Source organism: Ursus maritimus, unplaced genomic scaffold, assembly GCF_017311325.1.
Source record: "Ursus maritimus isolate PB19 unplaced genomic scaffold, ASM1731132v1 scaffold_6, whole genome shotgun sequence".
NCBI classification, from domain to species: domain Eukaryota; kingdom Metazoa; phylum Chordata; class Mammalia; order Carnivora; family Ursidae; genus Ursus; species Ursus maritimus.
In genome coordinates, this window is record NW_024426774.1 from 75,838,351 (window position 1) to 75,860,670 (window position 22,320).

The 22,320-nt window shown below is 38.2% G+C and overlaps 2 protein-coding genes across 4 annotated transcripts in view; one reads left to right on the forward strand and one right to left on the reverse strand.

Moving 5' to 3' along the window:
- Positions 1–6,417, reverse strand: part of TSGA10 (testis specific 10) — a 161,619-nt gene extending 155,202 nt beyond the window's left edge. Inside the window, exon 1 of the mRNA XM_008699777.2 lies at positions 6,311–6,417. Within this exon, the coding sequence (XP_008697999.2) occupies positions 6,311–6,367 (57 nt within the window). The 5' untranslated portion in view covers positions 6,368–6,417. The remainder of the gene's footprint in view (positions 1–6,310) is intronic.
- A 222-nt stretch (positions 6,418–6,639) lies between these two features.
- On the forward strand, positions 6,640–22,293 carry CUNH2orf15 (chromosome unknown C2orf15 homolog). 3 transcript variants are annotated; one of them, XM_008699778.2, is made up of 4 exons: positions 6,640–7,167; positions 7,704–7,821; positions 12,621–12,715; positions 21,582–22,293. In XM_008699778.2, exons 2-4 carry the CDS (start codon positions 7,741–7,743, stop codon positions 21,925–21,927), a joined length of 522 nt encoding a protein of 173 aa, XP_008698000.1. In that variant the 5' UTR covers positions 6,640–7,167; positions 7,704–7,740; the 3' UTR covers positions 21,928–22,293. The 3 variants fall into 3 exon arrangements, with proteins under 3 accessions (XP_008698000.1, XP_040479500.1, XP_040479501.1); XM_040623566.1 differs by having other exon boundaries at positions 6,640–7,821; XM_040623567.1 differs by lacking the exon at positions 7,704–7,821 and having other exon boundaries at positions 6,640–7,351.
- The last annotated feature ends 27 nt before the right edge of the window (positions 22,294–22,320 follow it).

A 22,320-nucleotide genomic window follows, 5' to 3' on the forward strand; every position in this document is an offset into this window, starting at 1 on the left:
AATCCTAAGTATCTTTTCTTATGTAGTTTCTGTTAAAAAATGTGTACCTATATGCTGGCTAACTGAACATAATAATAATTTTTAAAAAAATGTGTTCCTAGTCATGAACACTTGACTTAGAATAACAGATTCAGACTGTACACCATAATAGTACTTTGCAAATCTTAACTGAACATATGAATCATTAGGAATTTTCTTATTCACAGTAAGCTTGAAATACTGCATTTCTAAAAATGCTGCTCAGTAATTCCTTACTTGGCTAGTACAGAGAATACACTTTGAATAGCAAGGATCCCCCCTCCCCCCCCCAAAAAAAAAATAGCAAGGATCTCTTCAACGGAAGTTGTAACCTGCCACGCACTCAGAATTCTTCATAATTTGGTCACCTCCTACTTCTCCAAACTTATCTCCTAGTTGATACCTCCAAGAATACCTCTATAAAAGACAAACTATTCTCTATATTCTTTAGACATAGGCTCATATTATCATTATAGAAATACATTAACTTTTGTTCATGAGCCTTGCCCTTTTCTCCATTTAATTAAAGACAATTCTGAGGCTCAGCTTGAATTCCATATTCTCTTAGGAAGTGTTCTCAATATTCTCCATCAAACAGTGATCGCTTCTTCATTGAGACTTCTGTATATATTGGTTACAGAATAAACTGTGTTGCAATTTATTTTTTCTGGATGGGTATTCCACACACAATTATTAGAATCTTAAGAACAAGCAATGTCCTAGAGCTCTCTGTATTCCTACCAACCTGCACAGAATTCTTTGCATAACAGGAAAGTGCCAATAAAAATTTATATAGATTGATAATAAAGGAATGTACAAAAGCAGATAAAATTGAACTTTCCTTCTTCTCCTTGGTAAACTGAACAGTCAGGTAGAGGTTCTATAAAATTACCTATCAAGTTACACTAGAAATGAAAAGTAGGAAGAGGCCAAAAGTCTACCTGACAATTGTGAACAACTGAGTGGCAATATTAGAGTTGCTACTTGCTCTGCACTAGCTTTCGAGGCAAATGAAAATGGAGAGAAATCAGTGTATCTGAAATGCCCATATCTCTCCAGCCAGGTTCCCCGCCTCAGAATTACTGAGCAGCATTTTTAGAAATGCAGTATTTCAAGCTTACTGTGAATAAGAAAATTCCTAATGATTCATATGTTCAGCTGCAAATCACCACATTCCCACTATCTCGATCTAAACCGAACTTGTGTTCCTTTACAGATCTCAGAGAATGCAAGTAAAAGTACTTTGGAAGCAGCAAACTGTTATGATAAAAACCCAAGCTAGAATCACAATCATTCTCAATGAGGAAGCAACGCAGAATAAGAGTTTGAATTTGTTCTTTAGCATCAGACTGCTTATATTCATAACGCTACCTTTGCTGCTTCTTAGCTGCAATGACCATGAGCAAGTTACTTCTCTGGCCACAGCCTCATCTATAAAATAGGAATGATAATAGTACTTGCCTCTGAGAGCTGTTGTAAGGAGTAAATGACTTATAGTAAAGCATTTTATTTTTTTTTTTTAAAGATTTTATTTATTCGACAGAGATAGAGACAGCCAGCGAGAGAGGGAACACAAGCAGGGGGAGTGGGAGAGGAAGAAGCAGGCTCATAGTGGAGGAGCCTGATGTGGGGCTCGATCCCAGAATGCCGGGATCACGCCCTGAGCCGAAGGCAGATGCTTAACCGCTGTGCCACCCAGGCGCCCCTACAGTAAAGCATTTTAGAACACTACTTGGCAAGAAGTGCTATATATATTATTGGCCATCAAGTCCTATTAATCTTTTCACTAAGATTGCTCTGAAGTGCATTTCTTCTATCCCCACTGTCACTGTTTCAGTTTATACTTTCAGATTTTAACAGTCACATTTACTCACTTGTCAAACAAATGTATAAATAGGTAGAATAAGAATGAACCAATATTAGATTCTGGGGATAGAAAGGTGGAAAACAGGGGTACCTGGGTGGCTCAGACGGTTAGCGTCCGACTCTTGATTTCAGCTCAGGTCACCATCTCAGGGTTGTGTAATTGAGCCCCATGTCAGGCTCTGAACTGAGCGTGGAGTCTACTTGAGATCCTCTCTCCCTCTCCTCCTCCCTCCTCGCTCTACCCTCCCCCCTTTCCCTCTCTCTTTTCCTCTTAAAAAAAAAAAAAGAAAGAAAGAAAGAAAGAAAAAGAAACATGGAAAACAAATAAAAACCTACAATCTCAACCCTCAATGGGTCTAGGGAAATCCAGAACAAATAAATCAGAAATTACAGTATGACAGGATTAGTGCCATATCAGAGGAATGCACACGTATGCTAAGGGAATATAGAGAAAAAGACTACAAAAAAAGTAGTTTTGATTTCAACTTCCCCCAAAAAAGACTTAGGATGTATTTTCCATATTCCCCCAAAACTATGAATATACTCCTACTGGAGCACTTAACACATCGTATTGTGTCTACGGAATGTCCAGAGCCATCACAACTTTAACATGTCTAAAACGGTCCTCTTAAGTCCCCCACTTGCACCCCTGCTCTCAACCCTGCCTTCACTACATTACGTTCCTTCCCAGTCCTTCCCATGTCAAATGCACCACCATTTGTGCAGTGCCCAAGGGATTGTCTTTGTTTCCCCTTTCCTAACCCCCAACAATGAATCCTCTTAGTTCTAAATATTTCCCAAATCCATCCACTTCTCAACATGCTTATTACCACCTCCATATTCATCTCCCACATGATTACTGGGACAGTTCCCTAAGTGGTCTTCATGCTTCTACTATGGCTCCCTACAACTTTTTTTCCAAACTGAAATCAAAACTATCACTTTAAATAGTGAGATCCTGCTCAAAACACTCCAATGGCTTCCCACTGTACTTAGAATAAAAATCCAAGCTTTTTAAGGTCCTACATAATTTGGCCCCTGCCTTCACTTTTTTTTTTTTTTTAAGATTTTATTTATTTATTTGACAGAGAGAGAGACAGCCAGTGAGAGAGGGAACACAAGCCGGGGGAGTGGGAGAGGAAGAAGCAGGCTCCCAGCGGAGCAGGGAGCCGGATGCGGGGCTCGATCCCAGGACCCTGGATCAGGCCCTGAGCCAAAGGTAGACGCTCAACGACTGAGCCACCCACGAACCCCTGCCTTCACTTTCCTAAATAGATCTAGTACTCTCTTTTTCACCCATCAGCTTTATTGGTTTTCTTTCTGTTCCTCCACTGTGCCAATCTCATTCCACTTCAAGGTCTCTGTCCTTGCTTTCCTTCTCTTAGGAACACTCTCTTATCCAGCCCTGTGTATGACTGGCTCCTTCTCTGGTTGAAATGTTAGCAGGTCTTCCCTGACCTCTTACCTAAAGTAGCCTCTCTCCTAGATACTCTTTCATCAGGTTATTTGCACTTAACACTATTTAAAATTGTATCATTTATTTTTTCACTTGTTTATGGTCTGTCTCCCCACTACTAAAATGTAAACTCCAAGAGATCTAGGCTTTTGTCTGGTCACTGTTATATCTCTAATGCCTACAGAAGTGCCCAGCACAAAGCTGGTAGTCAATAGCACATTTTCAAAATAACAAAATTTTGATGATTTGAACAAAGTAGTTTCAAAGATACAGATGGGGTAGAAGCAAATTCAAAGAGGACTAATAAACGAGTTAATGAACAAAAGGAAATAGAAAATGTAGACTTCTTTTAGGAAGTATGATTGTGAGACGAGAAGTACAGCAAAAGGTGGAAGAAGACCACCGTTTTTGAAGGTTACTACAAAGGAGAAAACCTTGTTTCTTAATTCTCTTTATATCAGGACTCCCTTCAGAATTAAACAAAAGCCCTGAGTCCTCTCCTCAGTAAAATAAAAACACATACAGAACTTTACAAAAAATTTCAGGGGGTTGAATAACTCCCTAAAGTTCTTGTGCTCTAGGTTAAGAAGCCCTATAGTATAAACACATCAAAGATTCCTAACACATGGGTTAATGTTAACTAATGGAGAGAGGCCACTGAGCCTCTCTCCAAAGGAACGGCATGTGCACTGTCCTTTGAAACAAGAAAGAGGAAAACAAGGTCAGGTAAAGATTTCGATAAAAAGGGTAGAAATTTGAAGAAGGTCCTGCCTGGTAAAATTTTCATTTTTCATGAAATAGGAGGTAAGATCATGTCCTAAAAAGAAAAAACATCAATCTTAAGCAAAATATCATGCATATAACACATGCTCAAAAAATGTCACCAAATATTTTGATAGAATAATTAAAAATACTGGAGTATTTTATATGGGATTTTGAAATCTTGTTTTCTTTTTATAAAACTGTTTCCCAAAGTTTACATTGACAGATGCTTTGGAATAGGAAGGAATAGCCCAACAGAAAGATGCAGAAAACCACAAAGTTTTATGAATAATTTTGAGATAGGTTTTTGTATTATAAAAATAAGTGAATAAATGTTTTGGGAATTCACTTCAAACAAAACAGTAAAGACACAACGCTTATTAACCTTACTTATGAAAAAGAAATAATCTCTCCAGTTATCCATCCAATTTTAAGCTCCTTACTTCTCTTCAATCCAGACTATTCTGTAAAGAAATCACTTGTCTTTTTAAAAGAGCATAAAACAATGGCCTTAGGAGAAGTATCATTTATCAAGACCTCTAAGAAACATACGGGGTTAAGGAGTTGTTTTCAAGAGGCTTTCCTAAACTAAAAAATATTAATAATAAACTGATGTTAATTCCATAACTAAGACAAATAGAACTACTTTAGTAACTAGCTCAATTCAAAAGATTATCATGGGGTACATGTATGAGAAAGTCCACAGCAGTGGTTCAGGTTTACCAAAAACTGTAAAAACATTAATAGTAGAGTAGGTAAACACTAAACAACAAACTAACTATAAGCAACAAGGATAAATCTTAAAAACATAACATTGAGTAAAGAAGCAAACTAGAAAGGAATACTTACTACAATTCCATTTACATAAAGTTCAAAAACAAGCCAAACTAGAATGTGCATGTTCACATACAAAGATGGTGAAACTCTAAGGAAAAGCGAGGAAGTGGTTATCAGAGAAATCAGAATGGTGGCTACATCTGCGAAGAAGAGGGAGCATGTGATGAGAAAAGAGAATGAATAACACCCGCTCAAACTGTCTCTGTATATGGAATACTCTAAAAGCAAATTACCCTAAAACTGATCTAACCAACTAAAAAAGAAGACAAAAAAGGAGCCAACGGAATCTCTACATCTGATTATACGCTGGACTATAAGCAGTGATTTTTTTCAGATAATAAACAATATAAGATATATTTTGGAAGCTGCCATTAAATAATGCCAAAGTTTATTGTTTACAATAAATATTTCATTAATATACCTTCCTAATTTATTTCTCACTAATTAAAATTGAATGGTTTAGTTCCTTGAGCAATTAAGATACAAACAAGAATCAGTTTTATCCTGAAGGCAGATTTTGAATGTGACACTTCCCATTTATGTTTATAACTAACGTAGTTTCTTCTAGTTATAAACCAATTATTATTCTATTTATTTCCTTACAGGTCAAAAAAGGGGGAAGGGGTACTTTAAGTGCTGAAAACCAGTGGAGGAAATTTAAAACAACGAATATCCTGCGATACAAGGGCCTGGAATGGAAGATGGAAAACACTGGGGTTATGTCATCTATGCAAATCCTTCTTGAAGCCATGATCCTTGACTTTACTTTAAAAACAAACAATTACAATGTATTCCTATGCGTATTTAGGTATCAGGTCCATAATCGCCGCGGTTATTCAATTTTAGTCTCAAATATTTTTTCAAACAAAAACCAGTTTACCCTGCCTTTCCTGTGTATAATTTCTACTGAAATTACATGAGATTTTCATGCAAATACCTACATAAACTCGGCCCTTCACTTCCCAAAGTCTATAAAGAGGCTTAGAAGTGAGAGGCTGGCAGTCAGGAAGAGCAGGTTGAACTCCCAAATCTCTGACGTCCAAATTCCTCACCTCCACTTCAAGCGTTTCTAAACAGAACAGTCCCCCCAACAACCAAGCGGACAGCTGCGGCAGGAAGCGAAGCGGTCACCATAGGAACTGGGCTCAACCCTGAGCGCCCAAGAAACGACAACAGCGGCAAAGTTTGCTCCTGGAGGGCTTCCCTGGACCGCAACTCTGCCCGCTACCGTCTCTCACAGCCGGTCAAGCAGTAAATTCCCGTCTCAGAGATGACCCACAGACCCTAATCCCCGTCACACCCGCCATGTTGCAGGGCCTTCCGATACAAAAACTGCTTTAACCCAACCCGGCACATCCCTGCTGCCTCTACCTGGAGCTCCGAGTCCCTCCCCGGGTTTCTCGCCCCGTCATCCTCCCCGGCGCTCATCTCGACGACTGGCAGACCTTGGCCTGCGCCAGGGATCCAGGTCCCTCCCCGTCTCCATCCTCCGCCCCTTTCCCCTCCCCTCCGACCCACAAATCGACCTGGCCCCACCCCGGGGGAGGCAGAGGAAGGCGGGACCCGGTTAGCGCCCGTCGGCGCCGCCGTCAGCCCCGCCCTCACGCTCTGTACCTGAGGGGGGCTCGTCCTCCACCTCCCCGGCGCCTTAGCTCCGCTTCCGTCCCGCGAGCCCCCAGTTCCCGTGCGCACGCGTACCTGGCTCGACCCTCCCTCTCGCGGGGACTACAAGCCGTGCGTGCGCACCCACGCACGTAGCGACGCGTACGTCCACCTGTCCGCCTTACAGGGCGCGTAGTAGAGGCCTCTTCCTGGTCCATCCGCGCCGCGCAGGCGTACGCCCACGCAGCGCTTAGAAGTCCCACCCGAGCGTCCCGTCTCCTAGTAACCAGCCGCTGTCCCCCTTCTTCACCACTTAATTCTTATTCCCTGTTTGCGGCTGCCGCACTTGCATAGAACACACATGCGCAGGGCTGGATCTCCTCCTGCCGCCTTCTCTCGGCTCTAGAACACCTGCTGCTTCGCTCTTGCAGCTTTGTGGCATTTTTTTTCCTAGGATACGGTACCGTTTTGGACCTACGTTCATGAACTCGTTACTCCCCAGAGCTGCTTTTGGGCACTGGGCGGTTGCTGAGCTCTACCTGCCGTAGCCAGGAGCTGGTTTTCAGAGAGTATCGCAGATCGGGTTCTGTTGCTGCATCCCCTCGGAAGAGAGCAGTTCTGTTCGGGTAAGCGCCTGCAGCCTGGGGAGCCAGCGGACCCACGACCCGGTCAACTCTGCATGATTCAGTCATGGCTGAATCGTGAAGTGGCAGGACTAACAATGAAAAGGCGCTGATTCCTGACTGGTATTCCTTCTCCACATGCCAGTTCTTCTCCAAGACCCCTTTCCAGAAAAACAAAGTGGAAAGGGTATACTATCTCACTTGATATTTAATACTGTATCGATTGTTTGCCTGTTTAATGCCATTTACATTTGTCTTCTCCCGAGTAGGAGCCTTCAGTCTTGGAATACTCCTTTAATTTAACCAGGTGTAATATTTTTGGCAATCCAACTATGTTAAAATTAACCACATTACCTAAAAGTGAAGATATTAGCTTTTTGGTGAAAAAGAATGAGGACTGCGTTACTCTGCCAAATTTTAGGAGCCCGGCTTGAAAAGAAATACTGTTTTTTAACATTTCTTAATATTAAATATACTGTCTTAAAGAATCCAAGGGCTTCTGAATTCTAAGGGCTTTATCTGCTTGTCTTTTCCTACAGGTGAAATAGGTAACTAGATTTTTATAGCTGTTCTCTGATGATCTTGATAGAGTTTGCACCTCTGTATTTCAAAAGTAATTTCATATTTGAAGAGACTAACAATTCCTGTTTTTGCCAGGTGAGTACTCCTCCCCCCCCCAATATATTATTGGCAGTTATAAACACATGTTAGAACAAATTTCTTCGTACAAGTACATTTAATTATAAGTGCCATGTTTTCCCCATCTCTGCTCTGATTTCACCATTGTTTGTGCCATTACATCTAGTTTGTAGCATTTATTTTCAGCTATCATATACTTTGTAAGTATAGCTAGACTAAAGACTTAACTTGAGTGTTCCTGTTGTTTTAAACAAAAAGTCAGAGGTCCCAAGAGGTACCTTTCCTCTGAAATATAATTATGCCTAATTGATAAAATAAGTTAAAAAGAAACATGAACTGGAGTGCCTGCCTGGCTCAGTTGGTAGAGCACGCGACTCTTGCTTTTGGGGTTGTGAATCCAAGCCCCGCGTTGGATGTAGAGCTTACTTAAAAATACTTTAAAATGGGGGCGCCTGGGTGGTTCAGTTGGTTAAGTGTCTGCCTTTAGCTCAGATCATGATCTCAGGGTCCTGGGCCAGTGTGGGGCTCCCTGCTCAGAGCCTGCCTCTCCACCCCCCTCCTAGCCCTTCCCCCCTATCCCCTCTCTCTCTCTCTCTCACTCTCTTTCAAATAAATAAATAAAATCTTTTTAAAATTTTTTTTAATTAAAAAAAAACATGAAGCATGAACTCTCAAAGACCATCCTAAAAAGTTATTTTAGGAAAAACAATGTGTAATCTTACTACCTCTTCAGATACTAAGATCATAGTGAATGAAAGGTTCTCATTATCTATCATTATGGAAAAGAAAGGGAAAAATGTAGGAACCTCAAAACTCCCAGAGCTGAAGACTTGGGAGGAAAGAGGGAATTACTAATATGGAAGGTAGAAAATACTTCCCTTAGGGGAAAAATAAGAAAAGCTTAAGCATTTATGTGCACCACCTAGATGTTACTGAAGATTCTTTGGAAAGACTGTAGGAAAAAGGACATTTTAAGGCCAAACCAGAGCAGGAAGATTTTCCTTTCTTTTCCTATTAACGACTTTGTCCCCCAACCCAAGAAAGTGAACCTTTTCTTCCCTCTATGGAAATCCAAAGAGCGGTTAAGTGCTCCATCCTGCCCCAACTAATCCTTTTATAGAACCCGTGCTCTCCCGCTGTGACAAACACTCACGTGTAATTCTAAGGTTCGGGTTTTCTGTTCCCTTAGTTTCCCCCATCATTTCACAAGCTTCACCATGAAAGCCTCTATTTTGGGGTGCCTGGTTGGCTCAGTTGGTTAAGCTTCTGTCTTCTGCTCAGGGCATGATCCTGGACTCCTGGGATCAAGCCCCGAGTCAGGCTCCCTGCTCAGCAGACAGCCTGCTTCTCCCTCTGCGCCTCACCCAACTTGTACGTGCACACGCGCCCTCTCTCTCTCTCTCTCTCTCTCTCTCTCTAATAATAAAATTTAAAAAAAAAAAGAAAAGAAAACCTTTATTTTGTCTTTTTTTCCTTATAACTCCTTGGTCCCCTAAGAAAAAAACTGGGGACTTCAACTGAACATATGTTAAGTTGCTTGATGTTGTTTCACAGCTAACTGGTGCTCTGTTCATTCTAATACATCTTTTGATATACCTTCAAGTTCACTCTTCTTTCCTTTGACGGTGTTAACCCCATCCACGGTATTTTTTATATCAGAATTTTTTTTTCCATCTCTGGAAGTTTAATTCTTTTTAATATCTTCCATTTCTAACCTCATCATGCTCATGCTTTGCTCTACCTTCTTGAAAATATGGAATATATTTAAAATAGCTGTTATTAAAATCATTGTGTACTAATTCTATCACCTATGTCATTTCTGGGTTTGCTTCTATTAACTAATTTTTTTTTCTCCTGCTTATGGGTCGTGTTTTTCTGCTTGTTTTCATGCCTGGTTACTTTTTTTGGCTTCCAGACATTGTAGATTTTACATTGTTGGGTGCTGGAAGTTTTTGTTTTTGTTTTTCTTTAAATATATTTAAGCTTTGTTCTGAAATGTAGTAATGTTACTTGGAAACAGTTGTATCCTTTAGAGCTGCTCTATTGAAAATAGTAACCACTATCTACATGTGGTATTTTGAATTCATATTAATAACATTAGATAAAACTTAAATTATTAATATTAAATAAGATTATATAATATTAAATATTTATATATAATATTAAGTGAGAATATATAATATTAAATATATTTATAAAATGAGATAAAACTTAAAATTTCATTTGCACTATGTACATTTCAAATTCCAAAGCCACATTTGGCTAGTGGCTAGTATAGTGGACAATAGATAGAGAATATTTAAATCACTGAGGAAAGTTCTGTTGGACAGCGATGCTTTAGAAGCTTGCTTTTAAGATTTGTTGGGTCCAAAAGACTCTTTAGGGCCAATCTGGCCCCTTTCTGAGGCCAGTACCTTTTTGAGGACTCTGTTCAATGCCCCATGTGTTAGGAGTTCTCTACACGCAGGCTGGTGGGAACTCCATTCTTGGCCCTGTGGAAGCTCTGCGAACTATTCGGCCTTCTCCTTTTTGATGGTTTTTTCTCAGGCCCCAGTAGTTTCCTTACACATATGTTTCCTGATTAGTACCCAGCCAAAGGATTGTGGGGAATCCTCTGCCGATCTCTGGAGCTCTTCCTTTCATTGCACCTCTCTCCACAAGTTCTAGTGACCTTGGCTTCTACAAACTCTGAACTCCTGTCTTCCCAACTCATTGAAATAACTAGACATACTTTGGGTTCCCCCTCGTTGTGCAGAAGCCTGAAATTTCCAGGCAGTGAGCACTCATAGGGTTCACCTCGTTTATTTCCTTTGTCTCAGGGATTACTCTTTAGCACTGCCTTTTGTGCACTATCTAAAAACCACGTGTTTTGCCTGTTTTATAACAGTGGTTTGCAATTTAAAAATTACTTCAGACTGAGGGAACTGTAAGTGCCTGAGCCCTAAAGCAGAAGAGGGATTGGCATAGCATATACTTAGGAACAGCAATGAGGTAATGGGGCAGAATGAGTGAGAGATAGAAGCTGGAGAGAACAGAATGTTAGCTGGTGTATTAGTCTCCTATTGCTGCTGTAACAATTTACGACAAACTTGGTGGCTTTAAGCAACACGAATATATTATCTTACAGTTCTGGAGGTTAGGAGTCCAAAATGGGTCTCACTAGAGTAAAATTAAGACGTCAGCTGGGCTGTAGTCCTTCTGGGGACTCAGGAAGAATCCATTTTCTTACCTTCCAGCTTCTGCTTTGTTCGGCTCATGGTATCCTTTTATCTTCAAAGCCATCAATGGCCAGTTAGGTCCTTCCCATATTACATCGTTCTATCAGTGACAGTCCCACCTCTCTTTCACTTATGAAGACCCCTGTGATTTCATTGATAACCAGTGATGAGTCCAGGATAATCTCTCCACCTCAAGGTCAGTTGACTGGCAACCTTAATTCCATCGGCAACCTTAATTTCCCCTTGCCATGTGACATATTCACATGTTCTGGGAATTAGGATGTGGACATCTTTGAGAACCATTATTCTGCCTACCACAGCTGGAGACTGAATATATAGACAATTTGGCTTTCACTCTGACATGGAAAGTACCTAGAGCAGAAGATCGATGAGATCTGGCTTATGTTTTAAAAGGCTCATTCCAGATACAGTTTGAAGAACATAACAATGGGAAGGGTTGGGCAAGAATAGAAACAGAAACAGGATTCATTGAAGGACTGGATGTGGAATATGAAATAGGAGCTAAAAATTACTCTACCAGCAATGCACAAGGTTTCCCATCATCCTGTATTCTCCTTAATTCTCCATGTTATTATCCACCTTTCTAGTGTGCCATTCTAATGGTAGTAAACTTGCATTTCTCTGACTCCAGTAAGTTTGAACATCTCTTTATGTACTCATTATATATTAGGGATTCTCCAATCTGTGAATTATGTCTTTCTATCCTTTGCCCATTTTTCTCTTGGAGTTCCTATTTTCTTGTTGATTTGTAGTTACTCTTCTTATATTCTAGCTGTAAATCCCGTGTCTGCTTTATATAGCACATCTTCCACTCTCCATCATTTTAACTTTGTTTATAGTTTCTTTATTGAATAGAAGTTCTTAATTGTGAATAGTCAGGTCCATCTGTTTTCTTACTGTTTAAGCCTTTTAGTTTTTTTTTTTTTTTTTAAGATTTTATGTATTTATTTAACAGAGAGAGACAGCCAGCGAGAGAGGGAACACAAGCAGGGTGAGGGGGAGAGGAAGAAGCAGGCTCCCAGGAAGAAGCCTGATGTGGGGCTCAATCCCAGAACGCTGGGATCACGCCCTGAGCCGGAGGCAGATGCTTAACAACTGCGCCACCCAGGCGCCCTTAAGCCTTTTAGTTTTTGTTCAAGAAATCTTTCTCCACCCAAGGTGACAAATATATTGTCCTACATTTTTTAATTGCATTTATAGTTCTGTGATTCACATTTATGTCTTTACTGCATTTGGAGTCCACTTTTGTTTGTATATAAAATAGGGATCCTGCTTTATTGTCATCCCCATCATGAGCCGGTATTCACAGTACTATCCTACTAAACTTAGTCTGTTCTATCCCCTTTGTTGTAAGGTGCCACTCTTACCATATGTGAAGTTCCGGCACATAACTAGGTGCAACTTGGAACTCTGTCATGTTCTATTGGTCCTTTATTTGTTCCTGCACCTGTACTAAACTGTACACTTCTTTTTTTACTTTGATTTTGTAGCATATCTTAATGATAAGGCAAGTTTCCTGTTGTGTATGTCCAAATTTATTTGGTTTCTAATGGAACTTTTTCTTCCTTATGCATTCAGGATTTCTTCTTGAATGGCAATCTGAATGCCAGCCCAAAGAGGCCCCAAATACACTTGTTCTCCCTTCATGTCCTCAAGATTCCAGACAAGTTAAGGTGAGACTCAAAGGGCTAAATCTACCCTATTGTATTTGGTTCCTCCTCAATCCCTCTATTAAACTGAAATTTAATGTGCTAGTTGAGAATTCTGTATGTTACCATTGTTTTACCATTGTTGATGTCAAATGCGGTATGTTGTTTTACAGAGTTTTGTTACTATTATTGACCCTTCAACGATGCAGGGGTTGGGGGCACCAAACCCCTGCCCATGCAGTCAAAAATCTACATATATCTATCAACTCCCCAAAAACTGAACTACTAATAGCCCGCTGCTGACTGGAAGCCTTACCAATAATATAAAAAATTAACTTATTTTGTATGTCATGTGTATTATATACTGTATTCTTACGATAAGTAAGCTAGAGAGAAGAAAAGGTTATTAAGAAAATCATAAGAGGAGGGGCGCCTGGGTGGCACAGCGGTTAAAGCGTCTGCCTTCGGCTCAGGGTGTGATCCCAGCGTTATGGGATCGAGCCCCACATCAGGCTCCTCTGCTATGAGCCTGCTTCTTCCTCTCCCACTCCCCCTGCTTGTGTTCCCTCTCTCGCTGGCTGTCTCTATCTCTGTCAAATAAATAAATAAAATCTTAAAAAAAAAAGAAAAAAAAATCATAAGAGGAAATACATTTACATTATTATGCATATTTATTGAAAAAAATTGGTTGTAAGTGGATGCATGTGGTTCAAACCTGTGTTGATCAAGGGTCAACTGTATATTACTTTTAGCTTTTTCAATATTATCGTTTGAAAAAGTTTTAAACATACAGAAACTTAACAAGAATAATACACTGAACAATGTTTTATCCTTTCCTACCTAGATTCAACAATTTTTAACATTTTGCACATTTTACTTTCTCTTTATATCTATCTATTGCTAGATAATTTGAAAGCAAGTTGTAGATATGATCCTTTACCCCTATTTCAACACATATCTCCTAAGAACAAGGACATTCAGTAATGTGTGTTCTGTCCACTGCTCCCATACTAGGAACCACTTCAAGGACTCAGCCTTGAGAGACTCTGGATTCCACATTAATAGATGGGTGCTGGCTGTCTGGGTGTCCAGTTTTATAGTTTTAAATCTTGCATTTAGGTCTTTGATACATTTTGAGTTAATTTTTGCATATGGTGTTGGGTAAAGGTCAACTTCATTCTTTTTCAGGTGGGTATCCAGTTTCCCCAGCACCTTTTGTTGAAAAAACTGTCCTTTTCTCCATCAAATGATCTAAGCATCTTTGTCAAAAATCATTTGATCATATATCTGAGGGTTTATTTCTGGGCTCTCTATTCTGTTACATTGGTCTGTACATTTGCTTTTTAGGCCAGTACCACACTCTTTCGATTACTGTAGCCTTCTATTGAGCTTTGAAATCAGGAAGTGTGAGCACTCCAGCTTTGTTAATTCTTTTTCAAGATTATTTTGATTATTTGTGATTCCATATGAATTTTTGGATGGATTTTTCTATTTCTGCAAAAAGTGTCAGTGGGATGTTCATAGGGATTGCACTGAATGTGTAGATCATTTTGAGTAATATGGACATCTTAAAATATTAGGTCTTCTAATCCATGAACATGGGATATGTTTTATTTATGTCTTGCTTAATTTCTTTCAGTGGTGTTTTGTAGTTTTCATCATACAAGTATTTCACCTTGGTTAATTCCTAAGTATTTTATTGTTTTATTTATGCTACTGTAGATGGATTTGTTTTCTTAATTTCCTTTGCAGATTATGCATTGTTGGGGAAGAGAAATGCAACTTAAAAAATGTTTTTATTTAAATTCAATTTAATTAACATATAGTATATTATTAGTTTCAGTGGTAGAATTTAGTGATTCATCAGTTGCATATAATACCCAGTGCTTATTATATCAAATGCCCTCCTTAATGTCTATCACCTAATTACCCCATCCCCCCAACCACCTCCCCTCCAGCAAACCTCAGTTTCTTTCCTATAGATAAGAGTCTCGTTTGGTTTGCCTCCCTATTTTTATATTATATTATTTTTCCTTCCCTTCCCCTATGTTCATCTGTTTTGTTTCTTAAATTCCACATGTGTGTGAAATCATATGGTATTTGTCTTTCTCTGGCTGACTTATTTCACTTAGCATAATACCCTCTAGTTCCGTCCACATTGTTGCAAATGGCAAGATTTCATTTTTTGATGGCTGAGTAATATATAGAGATATATATCTATCTATATCTGTATCTCTCTCTCTCTCTCTCTCTATATATATATATATACACACACACATACACACCTATACACACACACCACATTTTCTTTATCCATTCATCTGTTGATGGACATCTGGGCTTTTTCCATATTTTGGCTATTGTAGACATTGCTGCTACAAACACTGGAGTGCAGGTGCCCTTTCAAATCACCATGTTTGTATCCTTTGGATAAATATGTAGTAGTGCAGTTCTAGGTCATAGGGTAGCTCTATTTTTAACTTTTTGAGGAACCTCTATACTGTTTTCCAGAGTGGCAGCACCAGCATGCATTTCCACCAACAGTGTAAGAGGGTTCCCTTTCTTCACATCCTTCCCAACATCTGTTGTTTCCTGAGTTGTTCATTTTAGCCATTCTGACAGGTGTGAGGTGGTATCTCATTGTGGTTTTGATTTGTATTTCCCTGATGCTGAGTGATATTGTGCATTTTTTCACGTGTCTGTTAGCCATTTGTATGTCTTCTTTGGAGAAATGTCTGTTCATGTCTTCTGCCCATTTCTTGACTGTATTTTTTGGGTTTTGCGTGTTGAGTTTGATAAAATTGCTATAGATTTTTGGTACTAGCCCTTTATCTGATATGTCATTTGGAAATATCTTCTCCCATTCTATAGGTTGCCTTTTAGTTTTGTTGACTGCTTCCTTTGTTGTGCAAAAGCTTTTTATCCTGATGAAGTCCCAGTAGTTCATTTTTGCTTTTGTTTCCCTTGCCTCTGGAGACCTGTCTAGCAAGAAGTTGCTGTGGCCGAGGTCAAAGAGGTAGTTGCCTGTGTTCTCCTCTAGAATTTTGATGGATTCCTTTCTCACATTTAGGTCTTTCATCTCTTTTGAATTTATTTTTGTGTATGGTGTAAGAAAGTAGTCCAATTTCATTCTGCATGTGGCCGTCCAATTTTTCCAACACCATCTGTTGAAAAGTCTGTCATTTTTCCATTAGATATTCTTTCCTACTTTGTCGAAAATTACTTGACTGTAGAGTTGAGGGTCCATTTCTGGGTTCTTTATTCTGTTCCATTCACCTATGTGTCTGTTTTTGTGCCAGTATCAACTGTCTTGATGATTACAGCTTTGTAATACAGGTTAAAGTCCAGAACTGTGATGCCTCCAGCTTTGGTTTTCTCTTTCTTGTCTTTCTTTTCTTCCTTTTCTTTTTCTTTCTCTCTTTCTTTCTTTCTTTCTTTCTTTCAGATTTATTTATTTACTTGAGAGAGAGAGAGTGCACAAAGGGAAGGGGAGAGAAAGAATCCTTAAGCGGACTCCCCACGAGTGTGGAGCCCAATGCAGGGTGTGATCCTAGGACCCTGAGATCATGACCTGAGCCGAAATCAAGAGTCAGATGCTTAGCTGAGCCACCCAGGCACCCCAGTGTTCTTTTTCAACATTACTTTGGCTATTTGGGGTCTTTTTTGGTTCCATACAAATTTTAGAATTGTTTGTTCCAGCTCTGTGAAAAATGCTGGTGGTATTTTGATAGTAATTGCATTGAATATGTAGATTGCTTTGGGTAGCATAGACATTTTTAACAATATTTGTTCTTCCAATCCATGAGCATGAAATGTTTTTCCATTTCTTTGTATCTTCCTCACTATCTTTCATGAGTATTCTATAGTTTTCAAAGTATAGATCTTTTAACTCTTTGGTTAAGTTTATTTCGAGGTATCTTGTGATTTTTGGTGCAGTTGTGAACAGGATCAATTCTCTGGTTTCTCTTTCTGCTACTTTATTCTTAGTGTATAGAAATGCAACAGATTTCTGTGCGTTGATTTTATATCCTACAACTTTGCTGAATTCCTGTATCAGTTCTAGCAATTTTTTGGTGGAATCTTTTGGGTTTTCCACATAAAGTATCATGACATTTGTGAAGAGTGACTGTTTGACTTCTTTGCCAATTTAGGTGCATTTTATTTCTTTTTGTTGTCTGTTTGCTGAGGCTAGGACTTCCAGTACTATGTTGAACAACAATGGTGAGAGTGGCTATCCCTGTCATGTTCCTAACCTTAGGGGAAAAGCTCTGTTTTTCCCCGTTGAGGATGATTTTGCTGTGGGTTTTTCATAGATGGCTTTTATGATACTGAGGTATGTTCCCTCTATCCCTACACAGTGGAGAGTTTTTATCGAGGAAGCATGTTATATTTTGTCAAATGCTTTTTCTGCATCTATAGAGAGGACCATACAGTTCTTATCCTTTCTTTTATTAATGTGTTCTTTAATCACATTGATTGATTTGCAGATGTTGAACCACCCCTGCAGCTCAGGAATAAATCCCACTTGGTCATGGTGAATAATCCTTTTAATGTACTGTTGGATCCTATTAGCTGGTATCCTGGTAAAAATTTTTGCATCCATGTTCATCAGGGACATTGGCCTGTAATTCTCGTTTTTAGTGGGGTCTTTGTCTGGTTTTGGGATCAAGGTAATGCGAGCCTCATAGAGTTTGGAAGCTTTCCTTCCATTTCTATTTTTTGAAACAGCTTCAGAAGAATAGGTGTTAATTCTTCCTTAAATGTTTGGTAGAATTACCCTGGGAAGCCATCCAGCTCAGGACTCTTGTTTGTTGGGAGATTTTTGATTACTGACTCAACTTCTTTGCTGATTATGGGTCTGTTCAGGTTTTCTATTTCTTCCTGTTTTAGTTTTGATAGTTTATATGTTTCTAGGAATTTATCCGTTTCTTCCAGATTGCCTAATTTATTGGTATATAATTGTTCCTACTATTCTCTTATAATTGTTTATATTTCTTCAGTGTTGGTTGTGATTTCTCCTCTTTCATTCATGATTTTATTTATTTGAGTCCTTTCTCTTTTCTTTTTGATAAGTCTGGGTAGGGATTTATCAATCTTGTTAATTCTTTCAAAGAATCAGCTCCTGGTTTTGTTAATCTGTTCTAGTTCTTTGATTTCTATATCTTTGATTTCTGCTCTCCCTTCTCCTGCTGGATGTAGGGTTTATTTGCTGATTTTTTCCCAGCTCCTTTAGGTGTAAGGTTAGTTTGTGTATTTGAGTCTTTTCTGCTTCTTGAGGAAGTCCTGTATTGCTATATAGTTCCCTCGTAGGACCACCTTTGCTGCATCTCAAAGGTTTTGAACTGTCATGTCTTCGTTTTCATTTGCTTCCATGTATTTTTAAAAATTCTTCTTTAATTTCCTGGTTGACCCATTCACTGTTTAGCAGGATGTTCTTTAACCTCCATGGATTTGTGGTCCTTCCAAATTTCTTCTTGTGGTTGACTTCAAGTTTCATAGCTTTGTGGTCTGAAAATATGCATGGTATGATCTCAATCTTTTGGTACTAGTTGAGACCTGATTTGTGACCCAGTATGTGATCTGCTCTGGAGAATGTTCCATGTGCACTTGAGAAGAATGTGTATTCTGCTGCTTTAGGATGAAATGCTCTGGATATATCTGTGAAGTCCATCCGGTCCAGTGTGTCATTCAAAGCCCTAGTTTCTTTGTTGATTATCTGCTTAGATTATCTGTCCATTGTATTCAGTAGGGTGTTAAAGTCCCCACTATTATTGTATTATTACCAATGAGTTTCTTTAATTTTGTCATTAATTGATTTACACATTTGGCTGCTCCCTAGTTAGAGGCCTAAATATTTACAACTGTTACATCTTCTTGTTGGTTGGACCCTTTTATTATGATATAGTGTCCCTCTTCATCTCTTATTACAGTCTTTGGTTTAAAATCTAGTTTGTCTGAAATAAGGATGGCTACTCTAGCTTTCTTTTGATGTCCATTAACATGATAAATGGTTCTCCACCCCCTCACTTTCCATCTGGAGGTGTCTTTGGAACTAAAATGAGTCTCCTGTAAACAGCACATGATGCATCTTGTTTTTTTACCCATTCTGAGACCTTATGTCTTTTGATAGGAGCATTTAGTCCATTTATATTCAGAGTAATTACTGAAAGGTATGAATTTAGTGCCATTGTATTACGTGTGAAGTCGCTGTTCCTGTAGATTGTCTCTTTTCCTTGTTGGTCTTTGTTACTTTTGGGCGCTCTCTCTGCTCAAAAGGTCCTCTTTAATATTTCTTGTAGAGCTGGTTTAGTGTTCACAAATTCCTGTAAGGTTTTTTGTTGTTGTTGTTTTGTTTTGTTTTGTTTGTGTTTTTGTTTTTGTTTTTTGTTTTTTGTCTTGGTAACTTCGTCTTATCTTCTACTCTGAATGACAGCCTTGCTGGATAAAGTATTCTTGGCTGGAAATGCAACTGACTTTTGTGTGCTGACTGCATCCTGCAATTTTGCTGAATTCGTTTATTAGTTCCAGTCATTTTTTTGTGTGTGTGGAATCTTTAGAGTTTTCTGCATATAAGATCATATCATCTGTGAACAAAGGTAATTTCACTTCTTCCTTTCCAATTTGTATGCCTTTTATTTCTTTTTGCTCTGGCTAGAACTTCCAGTACTATGTTGAATAGAAGTGGTGAAAATGGGCATTCTTGCCTTATTCCTGATCTTAAAGGAAAAGCTTTCTCCACTGAGTATGATATTTGCTGTGGGTTTTTCATATATGGCATTTATTATGTTAAGGTATTTTCCTTCCTTTTCTGGTTTGTTGGTTTTATCATGAAAGTTTGTTGAATTTTTATCAGATGTTTTTCTGCCTCAATTGAAATGATTGTGATTCTTTTCCCTCATTCTGTAATGTGATATATTGATCAATTTTCATATATTGAACCTTTCTTGCATTCTAGGTATAAACTCATTTGGTCTGAGTGTATAATCCTTTTAATACTTCGCTGAATTCAGTTTGTTAGTATTTTGTCGAAGATTTTTATATTGATGTGCATTAGGAATATTAGTCTACAGGTTTGTTTGTTTTCTTGTAGTGTCTTGGCCTGGCTTTTGTATCAAGGTAATGCTGGCCTCACAGAATGAGTTAAGAAGTATTCCTTCCTCTTCAATTTTTGGAAAAGTTTGAAAAATATTGCTATTAACTCTTTAAATATCGGTAGAATTCACCAGTGATGCCATCTGGTCCTGGGCTTTTCTTTGTTAGGAGTTTTTTGATTACTGATTCAATCTCCTTACTAGTCATTGGTCTATTCAGATTTTCTGTTTCTCCATGACAGTCTTGGTAGGTTTTGTATTTCTGGAATTAGTCCATTTCTGCTAGAATACCAATTTGTTGGCATACAACTTTTGAGAGCACTCTCTTATAAATCCTTTTTTATTTCTGTAGAATCAGTAGTAATGCCCCACTTTCATTTCTGATTTTAATAATTTGATTCTTCTCTTTTTTTCTTAGTCCATCTAGCTAAAGTTTGATCAATTTTGTTGATCTTTTTAAGAACCACTTTTGGTTTCATTGTTTTTTCTGTTATTTTTCTATTTTCTATTTTATTCATCTCTGCTCTAATCTTTATTATTTCCTTCCTTCTGCTAACTATGAGTACAATTTGTTCTTCTTTTTCTAGTTCCTTAAGTTACAAAGTTATATTGATGATTTGAGATCTGTCTTGTTTTGTTAATGTGTTTATAGCTATAAATTTCACCCTTAGCATTGATTTAGCTGCATCCCATAAGTTTTGAATGCTCTAACTTTGTTCAAATTCATCTCTATAAGTATTTTCTAATTTCCCTTGTGATTTCTTTGGCCCATTGGTTGTTAAAGAGTGTGTTAATTTGCATAGATTTGTGAATTGTCCTGTTTTACTTCTGTTATTGATTTCTACCTTCATTATGTTGTGGTCAGAGAAGATACCTTATATGATATCTATCTTTTAAAATCAGTTGAGACTGGGGTTGCCTGGGTAGCTCAGTTGGTTAAGCAGCAAGCTCTTGATTTCGGCTCAGGTCATGGTCTCAAGGTCCTGGGATCAAGCCCCGCATCAGGCTCCCACACTCAGTGGGAAATCTGCTTGAGGATTCTCTCACTCCCTTTTCCGAAGCACATTTGCTCTTTCTCTGTCTCTCTCTCAAAAACCAAATTTTTAAAATAAATAAGTAAAATAAAATAAATTGAGACTTAATTTGTGGCCTAACTTATAGTCTATCCTGGAAAATGTCCCATGTGCACTGGAGGATGTGTATGCTGTTGTTGAGTAGAGTGTTCTGTAAATGTTTGTTAAATCTAGTTGGTTTAATTTATTAAGTCTTCTCTTTCCTTACCTAACCTCTGTCTAGTTGTTCTATGCATTATTGAGAGTGGAGTATTGAAGTCTCCAACTATTATTATAGAAGTGTCTATTTCTCCCTTCAATTCTCTATTTGCTTTGTATATTTTGATGGTGTGTTAGTAGGTGGGTAAATGTTTACAGTTGTTTGGGCATCTTTATTTTTGGCAGAACATCTAGTAGAATGGCCTTTGGTAATTATTTCTTTAAGCCATTAATAATTTATGAAAAGTTTTTGATAGCAAAAATGATATAAAGGACTAAGTAGAGAAGTTCTGTTATTTTCTGAAATGTGATAAAGCATAAAATCTGGTAAATTCCTTTTTAAAAAGACTTTCAGAGAATCTGTAGAACCTGCAAATTCTCCCACAAAGAAAATGTGAACACAGAGATGGAAGGCAATTTTTTTTTATATTTTTAGCATCACCATCATGATGTTTCATGAAAAGAAGCATTGCCATGAGATTAGTTGAAATTCCCACTGTATTCACTTGTTATTATTTCTTTTCCAAGCAATCAAGTTGAAGAAACGTTTCCACTACTTAAAGAGGTACCTGCGAACTATATTTACTCGACCATCCCAATGGGGTTTTCCCTTAGTAAATCTGCTACTCAGGTATCTGCTCTGCATATGGATTCAAAAGTGGATGATCATTTGATGCAAGGGACTGAGAAAACCAAGTTGGAACCAGTGACTCAATTATTTCAAAACACCAAGAAAATAAGATTAGAAGACACAAACCAAGAACACTTTACAAGAAGTAAAGAGATTGGCTCGGGAACTCTTTCAGAGAAAACCTTGGGTTCTGTGGTATATGTTAAAGAAAGTGATGGAATAGAAATGACAGATGTGGAATGAAGTTATTTGTACATACTGCCAAAGAAACCGGAATTTGCTTTTGACTAAGTGAGCATGTTGAATGAGAACTTAACCTTATTAGGAAAACCTAACAAAATGAAGGAAGACAATTGCTTATTTTTCACTATTTATGAATCACGTTAGACTGCACTTTTTTGATACATATTCAAAAAAGTTAATGTTGTAGGGAAAAATTTTTTTTCCAAAATTCAAAGCAAAATTCTTTGGTATTACATTCTATCCTTGTCAAAAATCAGAATTTTTGAATAACAGTATTTAAATGGTACCAAAATATTTTAATTATAATGTATTTCTTTAACAAGTGATCAAAAAACAGTGCCCAAACAATTTGACATCTGTATTTCACACTACTTGTGGTGTACTGATTTTGTA